The 23,334-nt window shown below is 38.3% G+C and overlaps 1 protein-coding gene across 1 annotated transcript in view; it reads left to right on the top strand.

Annotated features, from left to right (window-relative positions):
- The window catches only part of DIP2 (disco-interacting protein 2), a 97,697-nt gene that overhangs the window by 5,740 nt on the left and 68,623 nt on the right, over nucleotides 1-23,334 (top strand). The window contains 2 exon segments of the mRNA XM_074100157.1: nucleotides 9,768-9,842; nucleotides 22,941-23,051. Of these exon segments, the coding sequence (XP_073956258.1) occupies nucleotides 9,768-9,842; nucleotides 22,941-23,051 (186 nt within the window).

The raw sequence follows: 23,334 nt of genomic DNA, 5'->3' as shown, positions 1-23,334 counted from the left end.
TCCAAAATTACCGAGATATGAGGCTCAAAAGTTAGTCCGCTACCAAGGGGCTGGGGACTTGGAAAAAAAACAGTAAAAAAAATCTGTCCTAAACACCTACGGTCATGGAAACTGAGACTTTAGGCCTCCCCCATATTTTCCCGTGTTGCCAATACTCGCCACGTTTGATAAGCGGGTTGGCGAGCGTAGTAAGTATATGATGTGGGGTTGCTTGGAAAACGCTGCTGCCCATCTTCTGATATTATCCCTCAGCCGATTCCTACGCTACCCACGGGGGTGGTGGAAGTTGTATGTTGTACTCAGCCTCTACTGTACTTACTTTTTAATTTCCTTATAATGCGTCTTTTTCGAGACCAGAGTATTGATGCTTTATGTATTTTTTTCGCAAAGTTCGTGGCTTCATAGTTTCCAATGTGAATTATAATTCAGTTCAATACTTGAAAATATAATTGCATTCACATTATAGATTATAGATAATGATAATCCCGCCAGTTTCCAGGACAAATTACGATAATTTAATTTAGGAAAAAATTACTTCATTAGTTTACAATGTCATGACAATCTATGACAACAAACGAACAAAAAATTATGACTTGACGAATTTGACATTTGACTTGATGGTTTTTTATTTTTATTTTATGGAAAAAGCCACTAGCCATGCAGCCTTTATCTGATTTTATCACTACTAATTTATAATCCGTTAATGCAATTTTCCGTACTTATTTGTTAATACGTTAATGTTATGTGATTTTCTTTCTAATTTCTGTCGGAAACCAAAGAATTGGCAATACATTTGTTCGTTGCACTTCAGTCTTTTGACTGACGGACTTTGTACCTATGGCCAGCAAAAATATTTAAAAAAAAGTTAAACGAGCTTCAAAATGGTAATTATGTGATTTTGATCAGACAAATCAAACGAAATCTGGCAACGTCGCTTAGCATCGAATTGTCAGCGAGTTGACAACGTAGCTGAAACACACACTACTAACCGAGCCGTTGGCGTACGATACTGTCGCCGTCCACTCACATATTGACAAAAAATAACTAAAATAATCATCTAGATTAAGCTATTAATCAAAAGCTTTCTTTAGGTAAATAAAAAATGCCTCAAATAAAGAACAAAATAAAAGTCAACAGATGTGATTTTAATTTCAAATTATTCTTTCAAGCGCACATGATTGTGTTAATACATTAGTATGGAAATCGTTCCACCTTAATAACGACATCTCTTGTCCGGGTGAGCGGTTAATTCCAATGGAATGCCGAAAGTTTCTCGATGAGGGCTATGGTATAGATGTCGCTAGCGTCACTGCTTAAGTGGCTAAATAAGAAACAAACAAGCTGAGATATGTGGTGCATAGGGGAAATTCGTGTCTGTGCCGTTGAGCAACAGAGGTGTAACGGTATGGCACGCGGTACGGAATACCGAGGACCTGGGTTCGATTCCCAGTGTTGGTCTTATTTTTCTGGTTTTTCTGTGCATCAATATTTCAGTTTGTATTTTCAATTGATGTTTAGTCTTACTTGTCTTTCTGTTAAGGGGCTTCTAGACGGGCCATATTTTCACTGCAATATGTGGCCGGCAACTAGTGGTGTCCCTGTCTAACATGCAGTGAAGATATGGCCCGTCTAGGAGCCCCTTTAGACTGAACAAAACTCTTTTTCTACTTTCTTTAACATTAATTTTGCTTTACCAATTAACTTGCTAAGCTATTCTAGGAGTGTGATGAAAACATTTTGGTTATTATTACGTACTTAGTATATCGGGTGGACCTCTCGATGATTCATGATGGTAGGACAGTAAATCACCAACTCGATGGAGCGGCACTGTTATATCCCTCATCAAAACCCCTGTGGCCACGGCCACTCTTCAACCAGCCAATAACACAAGACATAGAGACCGACGGAGAGGATTGCGAAAGCAGTGACCACTGTGACGGGCAGGGGTGACACTCTTTCCCAGCCCGGATAATACCGGGATGGAAATACCGACCCTGTTTTTCGTGTACATGCCCATAGAAGCTCCTGTCAATTTCCATGGGCGTGTACACAAAAAACAGGGCTGGTATTTCCATGTCGGTATCCCATAGACGTAGTGGGGGTGATTTTTTTTCCTCGACTAACCCTATATTGTGGGGTATCGTTGGATAGGTCTTAAAACCATTAGGGGGTTGCTAAGACAATTTTTCTATTTAATGATCTGTTTGCGAAATATTCAACTTTAAAGTGCAAATTTTCATTGAAATCGATCGTCCCTCTAAAATCTAAACTGTTGGGTGGAAAAATTTGAAAAAAATCAGAATGGTATAGTAAATATATCAAAACAAGGAAAATTATAGCGGCTAAGATTGCTTGAGAATTATTAGTAGTTTAAGAGAAAATAGCAGCCTAAGGTATAAAATATACCTAAACTTGGAAGAATCAGTACACAATACGAAATCCTATTGAATATTATTTGATTTTTTCGTAATGGCTACGGAACCCTATCCTGGGCGTGTACGACACGCTCTTGGCCGGTTTTTTATTTATATAGATACTCGTAGACGGATGACCTGGTTAAAGCCGCGGGTTCACGATGGAAGCAGGCATGAGGGAGGCCTATGTCCAACAGTGGACGTCCTACGGCTGAGACGATGATGAGATAGAAAGACCGATAAAATTATTCGATTGGCCAAAACACGTTGATTAACAATAGCATATAGAAACGTTTAATAGTAACAGTTGATACCAGGATAGCATAATAAGACTAGTTAGTATAGCAAGTATACGCCTTCCTGTGGACCCTCATTGTGTCAATGGGTTAATACTCGATTAGGCCGCGCCGCGTCGGAGGGCGGAGTATTTTATGATTGCGATAAATATAATATGATCTGTACTGTATCCAACCGCTGGTGTCCTAGTACATAAATTACCGTTTCCGTGAACTGCAGCGCGATCTTATATGAAAAAAGCTTGAAGGTGATGATATTCCCGAAATTGATGTAATTTCATACAAATAGCTCTAACGATTCATAAGTGTTATGTGGGGGTCTTCGGGGGCGACCAAAAGGTACAGATATAGATATAGTGAATAATGTTTTGCCAGAAAAGTTCGTATTTATTTTGTTTCCCCATCTAGCTTACTGAAGTTACTGAAGCTAATGAAATCAATGGAAATTGCTCAATTTAGGACTAAACATAGGTACCTACTAAAATATAATATTCTTTATTTACAAAATATTGATACTAAATTTTATTTTTGAACGATTATTGATTATGTAACTGAATAAAAACTTTGTGAAATAATTTCAATGTAATGTTGGTAATACTGTATTTACTACTGTATACTTCAAAATAGAGGTTGGGAAACCTAAATTTAAAAGTTAACTGTCAAAGGAAGGTCATTGAACTGTATTATTATGAATTTCAAAGCAATTTAAAACCATCCATAAGTGTGCTGTTATGAGCCGGACTTATTATGTATATCACTGTATTCGTGTTCGTGGACCTTTAAATGTCAAATAAAAGAACAGAAGTAGAAAAATGATTTAGTGTAACTTACATCGACTAACTTCATAGAGGTTCGGTGTAAGTACTTTCATGCAGCCGATCGTTGTACGTCAAACTGACAAGCAATAGTACCCAACAGCCCAACAACGGCTCCGATTTTTTTCATATATATATATAAAAAAACGTAATTTTTATATATGTCAGAGAGTAGTCTAAAATAACGGACACGTTTTTTTTTAGCTGCCCAAACTCGAATCTATTCGGAGAAATTGACCTCCAAAGTAAGAAAAAGTGAGCAAACCCTGTAACTAATCTCATTAGCTAGGAATTTGCTTTAACATCACATTCTACAGAAGTAAAAGGGTTTGCTCACTTTTAGTCCTTTGGAGGTCAATTTGAGGTTGAGATTTTTAGGTTGAGTTTGGGCAGCTAAAAAAAATACATATCCCGTATTTTGGACTACTCTCTAGCATATATAAAAACTAGCTTTTGCCTGCGGCTTCGCCCGCGTGGAATTCGGTTATCGCGCGCTGTTCCCTCGGGAACTGTGTATTTTTCCGGGATAAAAAGTAGCCTATGTCACTCTCTGGCCCATAAACTACCTCTATGCCAAAAATCACGTCGATCCGTCGCTCCGTTTCGACGTGAAAGATGGAAAAACATACAAACACACACAATTTCGCATCTATAATATTAGTATATAAAAATAAAACAAATCGGAGCCGGACGGTTGGGTACCTTTCCTTGTGAGTCCGTACGGAATCCGGTCAGCTCGCGGTGTAAATTGGGCTTTAGATACGATAGGATGGGATTCACTGCCACCTGACTTGACTGGCCACAGGTGCCACCGACGCACATGTGCGTGAATGTATGAATAATTATGACAGCGGCACTGGGGGGAAGTTCCAAAAACGCATATATGCGTATTATGCGTCGGTGGCAGTGAATGCGTTAACTGTTAAAAATGCGATTGAAATTCATCCTTCAGCGCTGACGTAGCAAAGGCAATTTAATAAAATACAGTCTATGAAATACAAACCGAACTCGACGCTACGAATGCTACAATAGAAAACGAAACCTTACATAAAACGTTTGCTTTTCCATGTAACAATGCAAGTTTCTAACTCGTATTTGATACCAAAGACTTAACGCTGTAAAGGAACGTGATTGCATTGAACAACATCTGAACAAACTCGTAACGTTTGCTGTCTGTATTTGTATGGTATCGGCAATACAACACTCCATTTTATGCATTTTTTTCTACTCCTATACTGCAATCTGTGATTTACTTAATCACGAATAGCACACATAACAAGATTCTGGAAAGTCTATATTGTCTATTCCCCATAACAGCACTGTATCGTAATGTTGCTAAAACGATACTGAGGGCCTACTCCGAAGTTCGAAATCGAACGTCTCTCACGCTCTCGTATTAAATAGTATAAGTGTCTCAGTAAGGACCGCACGACACGAACCTCCATAGTCTCGAGTTCGTATAGCCCTTGCTGCAACCACTTACTTTTTTTTTCAATGTACTTCGTAAATGCTAACGGTCTTGGCCGGTTTTTTGACCTTACCAACGATACCCACACTAAGGGTTAAATCAAATATTTCGAAACACGGTCCAAGACGTGACCTTACGACACATTGATAGTCCCTGAGCAAAGCCGCGGACGGACAGACAGACAGACAGACAGACATGGCGAAACTATAAGGGTTCCGTTTTTGCCATTTTGGCTCCGGAACCCTAAAAAGCTCGTGCCGTCTTTTTCTTACGATATTCGCTAAAGCTCACATCGTAACTCACGCCACTCACCTTTTTTGAACCCTGTTATAAAACTGTTGCATAAAATACTATTGTAAAGCTAAGGGCTCTTGCACAAACCCGATTACGGTATGGACGGTTAAGAATCAATAACACCTAACAATCATGCTAAAAGATGGTAGATAGACGGTATTGGTTCTTAACCGTCGATATCAACATCATCATCATCGTCTCGGTCTCTCGGTTCAGCAGGGCTACTACGAAAATCGAAGTTCGTGTCGTTCGGTAACACTTATACTGTTTAATACGAGAGCGAGAGGGACGGTACAAACAATGCGAACTTCGATTTTAGAACTTTGAGTAGGCCCTCATCTCATGTCTTTAATCTGCCAGTTTAGTCATATTGGGAAGTACGTACAGTTTTTTACTCTGAATATTAGACTTTAGATACGTATAAGTAAGGTTGTTTTTCAACTGTTGACACCTTATCATTTGACCTGTTGAACCCTAGTTGTTTTTGTTTCAAATCACGCTAATTATTTCCGGTTTGCTGCCTAACAGTACGGCCTGAATCTGGGTTAACTGTAGGGTTGTCTAAAACATTTTGCATGTTGTTTTATAACATCATTCATCATCATCATCATCATCACACATCTCAGGTCGCTTATTTTTACTACGCTACTTAAGCAGCAGCACTAGCGACATCTATGTTTCGCTCTCTCCGAGAGACGTTACATTCTTTCGGAACTAACCGCTCACGCAGACAAGAGATGTCGCTACTAAGCAATCAAATTATGATTGGTTATTTGGAGTCTTTTTGTATTTTTCATTTCAACTCCAAATTTGTTACTTTTACGGTCATCCCGTAAAACCATATCGAAAATACAAACTGAGACATGGATGCACAGAAAAACCAGAAAAAGACTCCAAATAACTAATCATAATCATCATCATCATCATCGGCCTATAGCACTTTTGGACATAGAGCTCTCCCGATGAGGGAAGGCCATTGCAACATTTGTTAATAACATTTTTCTACTCCTGTACTTTTATCTAATATCTTTAAACGAGCAATTCTTGTATATATATTTATGTATACAAATAATCAGAATCTCGGAAACGGCTCCAACGATTTTGTTGTGGTATGTAGGGGTTTTCAGGGATGACAAATCGATCTAGCTCGGTCTTGTTTAGGAAAACGCTTATTGTCGAGTGTAAGCCCGAGCACAGCTCGGTCGCCCAGGTACTTTGATATTTAAAGGTCCACGAACACGAATAGAATGATATATATAATAAGTCCGGGAAAGTCTATGACTCTACGGCTCATAAAAGCACACTTATGGATGCTTTTAAATTGCTTTGAAATTCATAATAATTTAATACAGTTCAATGATCTGACAGTTAACTTATATTTAGGAAAGAAAAAGAAAAATATAAAAATGTAGTATCCATATTTTGTACAAATTTTTACTAAGTACCTATGTTTAGTCGTACCTAGGTTGAGCATTTTCCATTAATTTCAAGTATTGTTTGTCATAAAAGTATGAAAAGTGATCGCGCCACTGGCAAGTTAGCGTGAATAAAAAAAACTAACCATAAAGAAAATAATTATGTCAAATTTCGCCGTTTACAATACACAATTACCTACATAAAAAGTACATATGAAAAACAGCGTTGCGGCTTGCCGTAACATTATGCTGTTATCCACATTATGGGGTCCACTGTCCACTATATACTATTCGATGTTATTTTAATTTTTTTCCATCTAATGTATTTTTATGTGTATCTAATATGTGTAAATACATGTTTCTCTCTCTCTCTCTCTCTCTCTCATATGGTTGACGTAAATTTAATTATTATGAATAATCGCGTTTTACAAGGAATGAAAATAATGCGTCTAATGTTCTAGCCCGTGATTCATTTCAAATTATTAAAACCCCAACTTTGATTGTTTCTGAAAACTTTTATGGCAACCCTAACTTGCAACCTTTAATTTGTAGTTATTTAACTTGGTTTATGACCGGTCGTTACCGCGTATACTCCATCCCGGTAAAACCGATTCAAATAAAATTACGACGTTAAATCCTTTGACCGACTCGAATATTTAGTTAGCTGATGTATAATTTAAGAGTATCAAACGCACGCGTATGTGATTTCGCTGGTTCTGTCTTTTTGCCATAGCTTTTTCTTGTCATACATAATCTCGTACCGATTTTTTTTAGGCATAATTGTCACACCACCGACGCTTCATATCGCATCAATAGATGGCGTTGTTCGAATGAACGTTGTGGTTTAAAAATGTTACCGTAACTTTTTTCCATGTATTTCTCACGCGGGCTATGAGCTAAATCTAGCTTTTACATACTAGCATGTTTCTATTTTAAGCTAAATATAAGCGTGTAAAAACCGTTAATACCTAGTAAGTTTGAATTAAAATAGTCATTTTTTATGCAAGGTATAAGCCGAGCAATTGAGACAATGGCAGACCGAGTTGTAAAACATTTTTTTATATGTATAAAAAAACAAAGGAGATAAGGACGTTAGACTATGACTATGGACTATCAGATATAATGTGCTACAACGACCATAGAACCATTTAATTTTTCTAGAATGAGATAGAATGCTAACGTCATTCGTTTATATCTTGATTCTTTTACAACAGATATTGATGATTTTTAGGGTTCCGTACCTCAAAAAGAAAAAACGGAACCCTTACAGGATCACTTTTTGTCCGTTTGTCTGTCTGTCTGTCAAGACCCTTTTTCTCGGGAACGCGTGGAGGTATCAAGCTGAAATTTATATCAAATACTGAGGTCTACTGTCACTTAGAGCTGTGAAATAATCAAACTTCTAAGCCAACGCAATCAAAAGATGCAGCCGTTTATGCTGCAAATTTCCGCAAATTTTCGAAACTCGCAAGGGAATCAAAACCTACAGGGTACTTCCCGTGAACTCATAATCTTGAAATTTGGTATGAAGGTAGCTATTATAACACAACCAACTAGAAAAGTCTGAAAATCTTGATTTTTTATGTCTGTCTGTAAATATTAATGACCAATATAATCTGACCCCACACAGCGTACATTTTGCTTAAGAGTAGGGCTCTGCATACACTGGATGTATTAAATCATTCGGAAAAAGCGAGAAATATCTTCAAAACACGATTACCGTTTACTTACAGACCTATAAATGTGTACGGAACCCTCGGTGCGCGAGTCCGACTCGCACTTACCTATTTACCAGTTTTGTATCTCGATAAATTGTTTAAGAATAAAAGTGTGTTCCATGCTTATTCCCTATTGAACCAAGAACGAAGAACGTAGTGCGCATTTGTTAAAGAATAGAATGTATATGCCTAACTAGTTTAAAGTTAATTCGACTACAAGATATAACGATATAACTACGGACAGACACACACACCGGGGCGAATGAATCTAAATATAAGCTTTCAAAAAAGAGTCCTGAGCGTCGCGAGGGTTTCAAGGTACGAAATGCAACAACTGCCGAGCGGAACAATACATTTTTCCTTTTACTTGGTTCTGTGTTTACGCAATAACGGTGGGCCCACAGCTCATAATATAATTGCTTATTACTTTGGATCAGCTGGGCCCACGATAAATAATTGGATATTTTTTCTGTCTACAAACAAACGTCAATCGCCACAGGTTTCGGCAAGGCCGCTCCGGTATTTATCGCAATCAACAACACGTGTAAATGTGACCGTTTTTACGAGTCGCGCCTTTATTTAATATACCTACCACTTATACCAACACTATAACGAATTATCCAAGGTATATAACCAAGGTTATAGACAGTTTGTAAAATGGGCTATTTTATTCTGCAACACTATGATTTATCACTTATTCACGTAGATGTTACGTATTGTATATTTTGTTCTGTCAAGTTTCTTGCGGCGCATTATTCTTGACAATGATGGTCGTCCCAAAAGCGCTGGTATAAAGAAGTGACATGTAAAGGAGTCCTTTGCGCCTTACTTACAGAACGTTTGGATTTAAAGTTTTTTTTTTTAATTTAATATACCGCAGTGGCACTAGTTTTTCCACCATCGTTTTTCTTCTTCCTTTACACAGTAATTTTTGTTTGTTATGTTATGTTTGATGTTTTATTTGGGCGAAAAATGGTACAATATATAAAAAAAACTACTTACTTGTTGTATGATTATACAGCCATCCCAAAAATTCCATATTATGGTGGTCTTCATTTGATTTACTTTCCATGAACAACACCCGAGAGTGCGCGTGCGCTTCGTGTCACGAGATATAGTAATTTAGAATTGCGAATCACTTTGACAGTTGCCGTGAAAAGTTTTTTATATCACGATTCATTCAGTTTCGATAGATATGAAAGAAAGATAGAAAAACTTTTATTTATGGCATTTTGGGATGCTACTCTCCTTGGAAAGCACCGGTCGGGGCAGTGCGCTACCTGTATATGCCTCCTTATTTTTCTAGATGGCTCTTCCATCAGTTGAAATTCTTCTTTTTTTTCTCAGGTGACATCACACAAAAGGGATATGAGAAGAAACGGACCAGACTACTCGCTCCGTACACACAACAGCAGCCGCAAGGTAAGTTCCTCAGCTCCCAGCACGACTTGCCACGTGAATCGACAGTTCACCTCACTTTCTTATTAGTACCGTTGATAGGAGATAAAATATGTCGTAGTTGGCAAATTCGTGCCAAGTTGTGCTGGTCCTTGCAGTGCGATCATTACTAACCCTGCTTGAGACTTATCTCAATGAATCTGAGGGTTTCCGCGAGCTCTCGTACTCTTTACTCTGTTTACGGCCAGTCGAAATAGACGCACGCCTTGGTTGAGATAGCTGTGAGTGAGAGAGTCAATCGACAATAAAATAAACCAGAATCATATCATCAATATAAATGTCATTAAAAGCATAACAACGGCCAGTATTTTTCTACTCGGCTGGTTAAAAGATGCTTGTATCTCTTACCGGGTCGGACCCGAGGCCTTATTATCCAAGACGACATAAGACAAGGGTGAAAAGAGATGGGAGATGCGATCGCAAACTTCAGCGCGTTAGACAATACGGTCTCTGGTACACGTAACAGTGCGTCGAGAGCTCGCGTACCCCGTACCATCGCCGTCAAGGTCTCGGACTAGTGTCGCTGGGGTCAACTGTCAATTGGTCCCGACGATGGCCGCTGGGCTGTGCGAAAAGCCCCGATTCCGCAACTGGGGTCAAACGGCGGGGTCGCGACGAATCTGGCCACAATTTTTGCACTTACACGAGTACGATGAACCTTATTTTAGCCGACTTTAGCAATGGACTGTAGGTAACTTTCCAGACGCGTTTAGCTTTCATGAAAAGGACTGTTTTAAGTTGCAGACGTGGGTAAAGTTGAATGTTCTCAAGTTATTTAGCGATAATAGTAAAGTCAACTTAGTGGAATCGCATTAAAAGTTCACTGAAGTCCATTTTTTGTTGGAATTTGAAATAAGCTGAGCGCAAGTAGCTGTGCGAATTTATTATCGTGTAAAGGTATTTCTTTCTTGCCAGTACTATTTTTTTAGTACGGTGGTCGTGTCCACATCGCACTCCTAGATCAAGAGTATATCAATTTAAAATAATACTCCATTTTGATTTAGGCTTCATTAAATTTCTGGAAGGCCTAAATTAAGATGAAGTATTAATTTGAGTTGATATACTCGATCTGTATCTAATAGTGCGAATTATGAAGATGACACATGGAAATAGATACTTTTATAGAGTACCCAATCCACTTTAGTGGTGATACTTTTCTTTTTATCGTCACGTACTGCAACTTCAATTCAAGCCAGCACATAAATGATTTATTCCGAGATTGTTCAGACAATGCTGAAGCGATAGAAAGGCTATTTTGACCAAGTACAAATAATTGCGAGTTCCAAACCTGCTAGAATATCTTGCTGAAGTTGGCCTAAAATATAGTTTTGGATATAAATGTTATCTTTCACAATCATGTAAATTATCCATTCGCGGAGTTCCGTTGCGGCTCGCGCCGGCTGGCCTATTAAAATAATGACATTAATAGCGGCCTTGATGACGAAAATAATAGTTCCTACTACATTTTGGACCTAAACCAGTGAGAGCAGCGTGATGTTATACAGTGACTAATGAATAAACAAAAAGATTCTTTAGTCCTAGTGCCTAATTAAGATCCAAGTCTAATCAGGGTTTGATATTGTCAACATTAGCTTGTCGGGTGATACAGTGATACAGATATGTATTTAAAGCTAAAGTTAAACTACGACACTTTACGCGGTACACCCAGTGTATAAACGAAGTGTCTATGAACGCGTACGGAGACACGTTACTGCGTGTATACACTGAGGATACACTGAGGATACAGTAGTGTTCAGATTAACGAAATGGCATAAGAAATGAATATCAAAGTTGCCTAATTTAGTTTTAATACGACTTTGGCTCCTCGTCTTAAGATGCCTTGAATAACTAACTGGTTTCGGTTTGTAAAGTTTAGTAGGGCTATGATAATTCGTCTTCGTGGTATGCATGTCCAGTCGCCATCGCAGAGCATTTGTTTATGTTCCTTTTTGTAAATATGAAACCTTTTTTCATCCCTGCAAGCAGTACACTCGGAGACTAAGATACGCATGACATTAACTTAATATTTGTCTGTTCAGAGTGAACGAATCAATTTGAAAGCTTACATTATAATGTTCTTGATCTTGAATCAGTAAGAGTGAGGTGTTACAGTTGTGAAGATTGGTGTAGAGTGTACTGCTGTTATTTTAACGGTTTAGTTGGTAACCCACACGCACGTAAACCACACTTCACGGTACTCCTGTACGGCTAGCACGACATCTCGTACGTTGCTCGTAGATAGACGGCGGCTTGGCATTAACCTTGCTAGACCATCACGTAACCACACTAAATGCAATCACCGTCAATGAACCTAGACAAAACGCTTACAAATACAAGGGGGTGTACAAGTGGTCGTTTTTTTTTTCGGCAGACATCAAATTTGTCAATTTTACCAGACAAGGTTTTATTTTCGACGATATTCAGGATGGACAATATTCCTTGTTGATGTATTTCAAATTGTCGTTTTTCTGCTTTGATGTATAGTTTCGAGTTGTCCATTTTCCATTTTAGTAAATGGTCAGAACATGCGATTATTGAGCCAATTGCCAATTTTCGTAATTTGGCCGTGTAATGCTAATAGGGTTTATTGCTGCTTATAAATACCTGCACTTTAATTCTTTGTTTTGTTAACTGTTATTTTCATATGTTTTATGTACAGAGAGTTATATAATTTAATACTTTCATATGTTTTGTATAAAAAATACGACGTTTTTCCGTATAAAATAAATCAGCATGCGATATATCTTTACGTGATCACTAATTTGTTTTTATTCGCAACGTCGCACTTGCCGACGTGACAGCTGTCACAGATCCGCTTCCCTATCGTATCAAATTATTGTACGCAATACATTGTTCCTCAAAAAATTTCAAAAATTAGTTCATGCTAAACTTGAAATATATTGAAATATCGCTTTACAGCACTTGAAACTATCGTCTGGTTACTTTTTGTGTTTGCAAAAAAATATACCCTGTATTTTTAACTATTCATTACTCAGCTTAATTATGAGAAGTACACTCATCAAACATGTCTCGGGATTATTTTTATTTTAACCCTAGACAGTTTTAATTAAACATTTCAATATACTACTCAAATCAAGAAGCCGTGGTGGCCGAGTGGTTTGACCTATGGCCTCTAAAGCAGAGGATCGTGGGTTCAAACCCCGGCTCGCACCGAGTTTTTTCGAAATTCATGTGCGAAATTACATTTGAAATTTACCACGAGCTTTACGGTCAAGGAAAACATCGTGAGGAAACCTGCACAAACCTGCGAAGCAATTCAATGATGTGTGTGAAGTTCCCAATCCGCACTGGGCCCGCGTGGGAACTACGGCCCAAGCCCTCTCATTCTGAGAGGAGTCCTGTGCCCAGCAGTGGGACGTATATAGGCTGGGATGATGATGAAATCAAGTTTGTCTAGGTATAATGAGTATCCATCTTTTTGATGTGTTGGGTGGCTAACATTCTTCTATTGTGTCTGCACATGGATCATCGTGATTGTAACAGCTATCGTACTTGGTGAATGTATTTGACTCTGGTTTGAGGTATTTATTGTGCTTAGTAATATAACCGGTTGCAAGCGGAACGCTCTTCGAGAAATGGAGACGACCGTTAATGCGCGTTTTTTTGGTACATTAAACATTAGCGAAGTAGGTATGAACTAGCGTTTATCCGAGGCTGCACTCGTTTTAACCGAGGACTATGGCGGTTGGCTTGGAATTCTAGAAGTTCCCAAAAATAATATCGTTGTCTTTTTTACGCTGTATGGAGAACCCTTCGAATCTTCACGTGTTCCGAACGATTACCCCTAAAAGGGGTAAAACTGTTTTGTGAGGGGTAATGAACAAGATGCCATCAGACATTCTGGATACAAGCGGGACTTGAGAATCGCACTGCATTTGATTTAAGGGGTAAATGAGAACTACCCACAGTTTTCAGGGATCAATCGCAAAAAAAGGTGAGGTTTCAAAACTTAACGATTAAGATTTTGGCATTTTACCCGCGTACATCCCTATTGCTTTGAAGCGTTGGAATGAAGAGTACTCTGTGTTATTGCAGAGCTTTCTACATACATAGAGTCATGTGTGGTAAACGTACGCAGTGGCTAAGTGTACGCAATCCCACGGGGTGGCTCAGTCCTAAATGTATGTGATTGGGAATGCGTATACTTACCCACTGCGTATGTTTACCCAACATGACTCTACGAAGTATGCGAATCTGTCCAGCTAATTTAGCGTGAAAGAGTAAACAAATACACTCAGACATTCGCATTTATATAACATTAGAACTACGTAAACGAAATGCTTTGTAATTAAATGATGATGCTACTGCAGAATGTTGTTATATGGACACAATGCGTGAGACATTGTATTGTTATGACTATTGTGTAATAACACGCATCTATTATCTCTTTTTAAGTCTTAAATATTGATCTAGCTAGTTGAATTGAAATATCGAAGATCTGTCATGCGAAGAGCTGTCCCCTTCTTTCCAACATAACAATCTTATGTATAATCATGGTATTTACATGGGATTTCACCATTCTTGGGCTTTATCGGCCACGGTCGCTTCGCTCGCTCGGCTTGCGTGTTGTGTACACAATTGTACCTAACAACGCTCCTCATCGCTTCATTCGTCATCGTCCCTAATTTTCCGGAACCTAAATTGACAGTAAAGGTGACCAATTATATACCGAATACTCATTAAAGAGGCATATATTTGGCCTCTTGCAGTGTTGGTCACGTAAAATGGTTAAGTACGGGGAACAAGGTGGGATTTCGTGTCAATCTAATCTTCCTGTTTTTAGAATAAAATGTATTCTAATCCACCTGAAGTCATGCAGGTTATTACAACAGACATGTCGTCAACATAAACCATTCGAGAACTTTATCACAACGTGGCAAGGTCTAATAATGACTAAGTGAGAATGGTGGCGACTGACTTCCATCAATATCATTTCGCCGAGGATATTTTCACGCTTTAATGACTTGCTCTTAAGCTAAACGCTGGACGGACTACTTAATGTTGCCTGATGTGTTGATTTGAAGCAGACTTGTACGCCCCGAAATTCAGTAAAAAGTTGCACATGGTGTTAAAAGCATGAAAATCGCAACTTTTGATCTTTAGGCCATACGAATCAATTTTACCTGTAGCACGAAAAAAAAAAACAAAAAGGAAAGGAGTTATGACGTCATCTTTTTTTTTGTAAGGGAATTTTTTTTTTCGTTCTGAAAACTATCGTGTGTGGTATCTAATGAAAGGGCTTACTAATCCGATTCTAAAAATATATCACATTATTATATTTCAGTCACTTGTTTTAAATTAAAATAAAAATAATTTTCAAAAGATACCAAGTTTGGACTCCTCCCGATATGATACAGTTAAATCATTATTTGTAAAATATACCTACTATACGATAGGTTTCAGAACAAAGTTTTTTTTTCCCATACAAAAAAAGATTACGTCATACTCCTCTCCTTTTTGTTTTTTTTTTCGTGCTACGGGTCAAACTGATTCTTATGGCCTAAAGATTATTTTTTCCCATTTTCATGCTTTTAACACCCTTTGCAGCATTTTTTGGCATACCGCTAGCACTATTGAAACTTGCTGTATAACTTTGGTAGCGCTAGTCCTATAACAAAGGGGTTTTTGTCTTTTTCTCTTAGCCATTTTTTTCGTTTGAAGTAGAAGTAGACCTTCTGTTTATTTAGTATTTAATTTTGCAAAGGTCCACTTCAAATTTTTAGTGTGTAAGCGACTACCGCAACCATACCATACCATACCATACAACAACAAACCATATTCATACCACATGCGTATAGGTAGTGTCAGAGTAGTATAGTCGATGTCATGTAATGTAATGACAGCGGGATTTTGACATTTATGCTCTCATTCATTTCAAAGTCAAAGTCAAAATATTTTTATTCAATTTAGGCTATAACAAGCACTTTTGAATGTCAAAAAAATCTACCACCGGTTCGGAAAAACCAGTTTTTCATGTAGTTGTGTGTGTAATCATTCACTTCAACTCTCGTGGCACTACCTATAATACGCGTGCGCGTTACGTTTTATGCACAGTTTTATATTTACGAACGCATTTTATTCACGTGCCCAACAAAATTATAATCTTCCATTCGTGACCGTAATGGCTGGCTATCGTTCAATATCATACTAAATTATACGCGTGATGTTTCAACATACGCACTATGTTTACTCATTATCGCGGACACACTAACCGAACGAAGAGAGCTTGAAAGAAATAAAGAGTATCGGGCAAAAATCGCGCGAGCGATTTGCTCGGAGCTACAACTTCAAGTTACAATTGTGTATGTGGCTGAGAATGACTTCCGCGTTCTTTTTTTGTCGATTTGCTCAATTTTTTTTTGACACTGTGCGTATTTTATTTTGTTGTCTTCCTGTCTCTTCAACATTTATGTGCCGTTTAATTTATCACTTTTGCATATTGGCATTGTCATCAATACTTATGAGAAAGGTAACATGACAGACTGAAAGCTTTGAGTTTGATTTTATGTATATTTTTGTTAACTGTTGTTTAATTAAAGAGTTTACACTTATTACTGACTATTGTTAGCTTTTCTGGTGCCAACTGTTACGTGTCTAAGTGCGTTGTTCTGTTATTTTATTACCACCCTTTACTGGTTTGCTTGACTTGCTGGAGAATAATCGTAACCTACACATTTGGTTTGCGAGGACCCGGCAATTATATCGTTATCATCTTCGCGTGAGATGCACTGCCTTTTTTACTGTAGTGAAATTTAACTAGCGCCGTATATCGTATTTATAACGTAGTAAAACTCAGGTAACATTTGTTGTTAAGATTTATTAAATGCTGATGGATAACGTGTTAGTAGTTTTCATTACACGTTAATGTCATGTTACTTAATTTCTAATACGTCTAAATCAAAAGTATCTTTTATGAAAATGTCGAAATGGCATTTTTTTTTTCAATATAAAAAAGTAATAGATGGTTGGTTATTTGATATACTTAATTCAAATTCGTTACGTCAGCAAATTTTAGCAAACTAATTTAAATCAAAATATCTTTATTCAATTTAGGCATAACAAGCAGTTATGAATTTCAAAAAAATGTAGAGAGAAGAAAAGAATCCGATTTTATTGAATTTATTTACATCGACCAATTTATTCATTTGTAGCTCCACTTGAAAGTTAAATCTTTAAATCAAAAACTGCAGTCTGTATATAGGTACTACGCTTACTTGAAAATAATCTTAGACTGCTGCAGCTTGCACTTGGCCAAATTTTTAAACGACTAAGAAGTTATCAATTCGGTTGTCTTTTCTGGCAGCATAATGTTACGACGTACTCCAAAGTTCTATAACAAAGTTAGATGTTACTTAAATGCATTCTAAAAGCTGTAAAAAATCTTTTCATCACTTAAGCTCTGAAAGTAGGTTGCATTTAACTTGAAATCCGTGTTGTAAATTCGATTTACGTGTTTAGGGATGTAAGTAAATTTAAAAATCGAATCGAATCGAACCTTTGTGTTCACGAACTGGTAAACAAGGACATTGTAGTACCTAATGCGTAATACTTACCTCCAAAGCTCCATGCTGGCATAATGCTGCTGGCCAGTGCTGGCTGAATGTGCCAAAGCCAAGGAGCGCGAGCCATTAAAAAAAAAAAAAAGACGGTTTGGCGCGATAAATTTTCTTCCGCTCTGTTACAAATTGTGCGTACATTTACAACGGTTTTTCTTTATTTCCTCGCATTTGTGATGAAAAGTAGCGTTCAATTCGAATGTAAATGATCAATTACAAACCTTGTTTATCAATCTACTATTACTGTATTATTCGATATTCTCTACCGGAGCGTGAAACCTCAAGTTTTTGCATTTGACGCATCGCCGTTTTTAGGCCAATTAGCGTTATGTTTATGTATCTCGCTGCCAATTAACGGTCAATTGTTATTGTTCTGTATTGGAAAATTGTGGTCATTGGTTAACTTAGCGTCATATAACTATAGCATGATGTGACGGTCAGTTCATTATATACTTAGCGGCACATAATTTGGCCCATTCTACATACAAAACTACCTATTTGTGCATACATTTGAGTTCCAGATTTTTTTATCTTTAAACGAGAAATTGTTGCATATTTATTTATATCGAAGATTTCGGAAACGGCTCTAACAAGTCATAGGTCACAGGTCATAGGTAGTCATCGTCATGTCATAGGTACTATAAGGAGGCAGCTTTGATTAGAGAGAAGTCGAAAGCCATTGGCTACACCGACAAGAGTGTAGAAGAAGAAAGTCGTCATGTAGTGAAACCGATCCTCATCGCGACCGCGCCCACTACCCAAACCGAACTAAGCCTGCGTGAGAACTACAGGCACTACAGCCCATGCCCTCTCATACTGAAAGGAGATCCGTGCCCAGCCAAGGGGCATGTATATGCCGTGATAAGGATGTGTATTCCGCGACCACTCTGTCAAGAGTGTAGCTACTTTAAATAAAAGTGGAGTTCCCAAACCGCGAGAGAAGGCCCGGTGTCCAGCAGTGGGGCGGGTATACGCCGGTGATAATGATGTATATCTACATTATTGTATGAATAAGCATTCGCAATATTTGCTATACAACCATACACAATAGTACTGATGCGGCTCACGCCCCGTGAACTGAGCACGGAAATTGTTATTTGTAATTTTATGCTTTTGTCCTATTTGATAGCCGTTGAATGTGTTTGAAACTAAAATTTGTCACAAGCTGTGTGAGTTGCACCAGTAGAGTGGCACTCGTATCTAGTTGTTTGATTTATTGTTTAGAATGAAACGGGAAGAATGGAAACATAATTTAATAATAACTAAAGTATTTCAATTTTAATGTCAATGTTACCACTGGTAGCTTTAATAACGACAATGCACCGTTTAATGTCGAATTTAAACAACCGTCCACTGAACAGTAATAATAATAAAAAATTGTTGCTCCATCATTGCACAAAAAAGTTCACAGACGCGTGTCTCAAGCGGATGGCACACGCGCTCCCACTGGTCGCAACTGGTCCGAGATGTGTCCGTGTCTAACCGTCCCTCTCGCTCTCGTATTAAATAGTATAAGTGTCAGAGGGACCGCACGACACGAACTTCGAGTTCGAGTTTCGTAGTAGCCCTGCAGTGTCTATGTGTGCGTTGCTGGAGCGCACTTTGTATGTAGATTGATTTCTGTACCTGTCTGTTTTGTGGCTACGTGTTGCACAGGACCGTAACTAGCGGCGTGGTTTGAAGGAGGCCTACACTCAAAAGGGCAGGGTTAGGGTAGGAAGGGTACATGCTGAAGAGAGAGAGAGAACAAACCAACCGTCAAATCTCCGATCCAGTAAAATTTTACTATTTATAGGGTAGAAGTGGCCAAAAACGGTACTTCTGCCCTAAAACCCAATTTACAACGCGAGCCAGAGGACTCGTTAATGACTTAGTTTAATGTACAACGATCAGCTGCATGTAATCACTTAAACCGAACCTCTATGAGTGAAGTAGGTTGATGTAAGTTAAACTAAATCATTAATGAGTCCGCCCCGCTCGTGGTGTAAATTGGGCTTAAACGCAGAGTACATTAGGAATGTTCATGCTAAACAGTACCCCAGGTGGTACGGGGTTCATTGACCTCTGCTTGTGATAAGCCGAGGTGAGCCCGTTATCAGGCTGCCCTAAAATAAAACCCTTTCGGCGTGTCACATCAGTTGTGATGAAGCGTGTAAGTGTGTCCAACCAAATTTGGAACGGATCGTTTTAATTTAGTCGCAAAAGCACGTGTTTTCATTTATCCAAAAAAATAATATTAAATATGTTCACAGTCGATACGGCCAAAGTTACCAAATATATGTATACACGACCTCGATTTTAAATTAATAAAGCCGTGTTACACATATCTACATGTTTTTGTAGCCTTGGCCGTATGGTATCCATAGTAAATCAACTATTGTCATCGAAATTACGTAATGACAGGTTTTTTTTACGGATGCAAATACCCCTAAATTACTAATTTTAGTTTACTAGTTATATCTAGCTTTACCTCGAGTTGTTTGATGGCCAATCTCGTCCATTCAAATGGAATAAGCTACTCGTACGCTCTGCGGCGACGTCCGGCCCTCGCCACTTGACTAGTAAAACGGAGATTTATCTCGATCCCTGAAGGTGATTAACTCTATTGTTTTTTGCTGTGCTATGAGATCCCGACAAAATGACCTATCGAATTTTTTTTTGGTTGGCCAAGTCAATTATCTTATGCAGAAAATAAAGAGAGCTTAGAGGTCGTGATCTGCAAAATGATACAGACCCAGCTTTAATTGTGGTTAAGTTTGTGCTCCTGTATATTTTTGTCCTTTTTTTCTCTGGACATCAGTCATCCTTATCACGCGAAAGGTTAATTTCATGCATTTGAAATTTTTATTTAACACGAAAACATGCTCAAACCGCAAAAAGGAATAAACAATCTCACTCAATGTCTCTCAATAAAAGCGCAGCCTGTGAACATTATTTATTGAATAACATATTCTCAAAGGAAATAAACTCTTGCTTCGGGAAATAGCAGTGCAGATGTGGTTACGGAAACACAATATGCTAAGAAGCCATGTTCAAAGGAAGACTCTAAAATAGCTATCTTCGGAAGTGTATAGTGGGCCACAGGCCATATATTTTTAATACAAACTTTTTTTGCTGACTGTACTTTTTGTCAACGAGTTTTCAACTTTACTTGCATTGTCACTCAAACTACATTTGCATACCAAATTTCAAGTCGATGCCATTAACCGTTGAAGAGCTCCGTCCTGCGGAGACGATCCTGGCCGGACTACCAGGATGTCACTACCAGATTATTGTATTGTCACGCAATTAACACAAGTATTCCAAATTTCAAGTCAATCTGACTACTGGAAGTCGCTCAAATTTAACTTGCAAGATTTGATTATAGACAGACGCACAACGGGACAGGTGAAACTAAAGAAAGGCTTGTATAAAACAATACCACTCCGTGCAGTCGGGTAAAAACACGTTTGTTGTAGGTATGGTAGCCCCCTTAAATATTTTTGTCGGTTTTACGACACCCCACGCACGGGAAGAGACCGCTGCGTCCTATTGTTACTTGTAAAATTAAAGAAGAATATTCTATTGTCGGTATTTTAAGATGATTTCTGTCTTCGTGAACAAAAATTCAAAGTGCGCTAAAGTTATGTTTTCGGACAGTAAAAATCCGCTTATTGACGAGGGCAGCTATGTACAAAAGGTCGCGGAATTAAGTGTTAGGGAACAATATTATACAAACTTTATGATCAGTTATTGTGAGTCGTATTTAGGTAAAAAAAAATGTGTTATGTTAAGACTGTCTTTTGTTTTTGCGGTATAGTCTTGAAAGCAAATTGAAAAGAAAAATAATTCAATTGTTTTATTTAATTCACGACCACTACGTGTTATTCCTTCAAAGAATTTAGACTACAAATTGTAAATAAATAAATTCAACGATATGGTTTATAGTCGACCAATTAGAATAGCTTCCGGCTGTATAACCTTATCTCAATAAGCCATCACTTTATTTATGAAAACAGTAGAGTATCTTATGATAAATCTTTTGCTGGTTGTGATCAGTACGTTTTAGAGCGTAAGCGTGTAAAATCACCGCATATTCAAAAAGGCTTAACCGCTTACCAGGGTGGAACCTTTGTGCTACTGATGTCATTATTGACATGCCATACATCTGCCAAAGACATCATAGCGAAATTGATTATGAAAAGGTACCAGTCTGGCACGCGATTCAGTTTGCTCGACTGTACAATATATGTACATTGTTGATATAACGAGAGTAGAATATGCAATGTAAATATTTCTTTGTTAGCCCGATAGCTCTTTGTACCGGCACACTACCACACTTACACACACTTCAGTCGAGTGCCGTGTTTATATTGATTACACCTCACTGTTTTCACACTGGTATTGTTAAACAAACACAACTTTACTACTTGTTTTATTATTTAATTTAATTTTCCTTATCCTAATCCTTACGACCCGCCAACGAATACGTTGACATTTGACCACAGCGGATTTTAAACTGATTCCATCAAACAAAGAAGTGTAAGCAGATATCCGAATGCATGCATCAGGAGTGTTAAAGTAATTCTTTACAGTAACTTCTAGAATCAACTTGTATTTAATCAATTTGTGATGCACACACAGACATCATTCGTTCGTCCGTCATTCGTGCCAGCTCTTTTGAAACGACCTGTCTCTACCGTAGATTTTCAATCCATAACCTATATAGCGTAATATCTCTAACTAAATTATCGCTTAACCCTTTATAAGGCTCATTTATTGGAACATACTATCACAGAATCAAAAGCAGCTATCGAATAGATACCTAGCAAAGGATGTTTATAAAGCTAGTAGTATTTTCACTTGTCATGTTTTACGGCCTGGGATTTGAAAATAAATCATAAATGTTGTCTTACAGTTGCAAGTTCCATGCATTTTGACACTAAATACTTAATTAACCCTGGGTTAGCAAAGTTACTCGAAGTTATGTGGTTAACTGCAGACCCTGCAAGCCCGCCCTTACAAACAGGGAAGCCTTAGAAATAACGCTTGGTTTCCTATTTAGAAAGCGTTTACAATTTATTTGAAACATCTAAGTTTAGAAGTGAAAATACAAAGGAATGTTAACTAAAAAGCTGGCACCACAATACACTAATAAATGGCCTTCTGTGATCACACAGACGTATTTGCCTTGTGATTTGGTTTGATGTCTTGCGAGGTTTTAGCCACCAAAGTAGGACGGCTGGGCCTATTTATGCACTTCTATGACAGTGAAATGCTACTGACAACTGCAAACTGTGTTTTAGTTAGAAGTGCGACAGGCAGAAAGAGAACACTGGGCATATCGAGTAGCCTGAAGAGTAACTTAGCTATATGTCTGTCTACTTCCCTCGCAGTGGCATTGGCCCATACTAGCTATGCATATTGGCATAAGTCCGTGTACGTGGTGTCCGACCCTCCTGTCCCAATCTTTAACTGTCTACCCAACTAGCATGTTCTGTAGCAGGCATCCAGCCCCCGCGCGGCCCTCGCGGCGACGGCGGCAGCGGCCGGCTCCACACCCGCAACCGTCGGACGCACAGACGCGTCACGCACAATGAGAAAAGATACCACTCAGGTATCGTGTAGTGCGCTTGGCGCATAGACTGTGTGTATTGTAGATGTAGTTTGTAGTTAGATGAATGTATTTATGCATAGTGTTCAACGCGGCAGGTGTGATGCGCGTCGACTGGAACAGAGCTTGCCTTTTAAACCTTTCGTTAGTAGCTTACATGTCGATGCCCAAAACACTTGCAGGTAATGATTTTATTGCTGACTTTCGATGAAGACGTTTTTCTAATACCTACCTCTTCGGGGAACCATTAGAGCTACGAATCACAAAGATTTGAAACGTGTACATT

This window comes from Choristoneura fumiferana, chromosome Z (genome assembly GCF_025370935.1).
Source record: "Choristoneura fumiferana chromosome Z, NRCan_CFum_1, whole genome shotgun sequence".
Lineage (NCBI taxonomy): Eukaryota > Metazoa > Arthropoda > Insecta > Lepidoptera > Tortricidae > Choristoneura > Choristoneura fumiferana.
The sequence above is the reverse complement of the archived record's forward strand: the minus strand, read 5'-3'. Positions and strand labels throughout refer to the sequence as shown.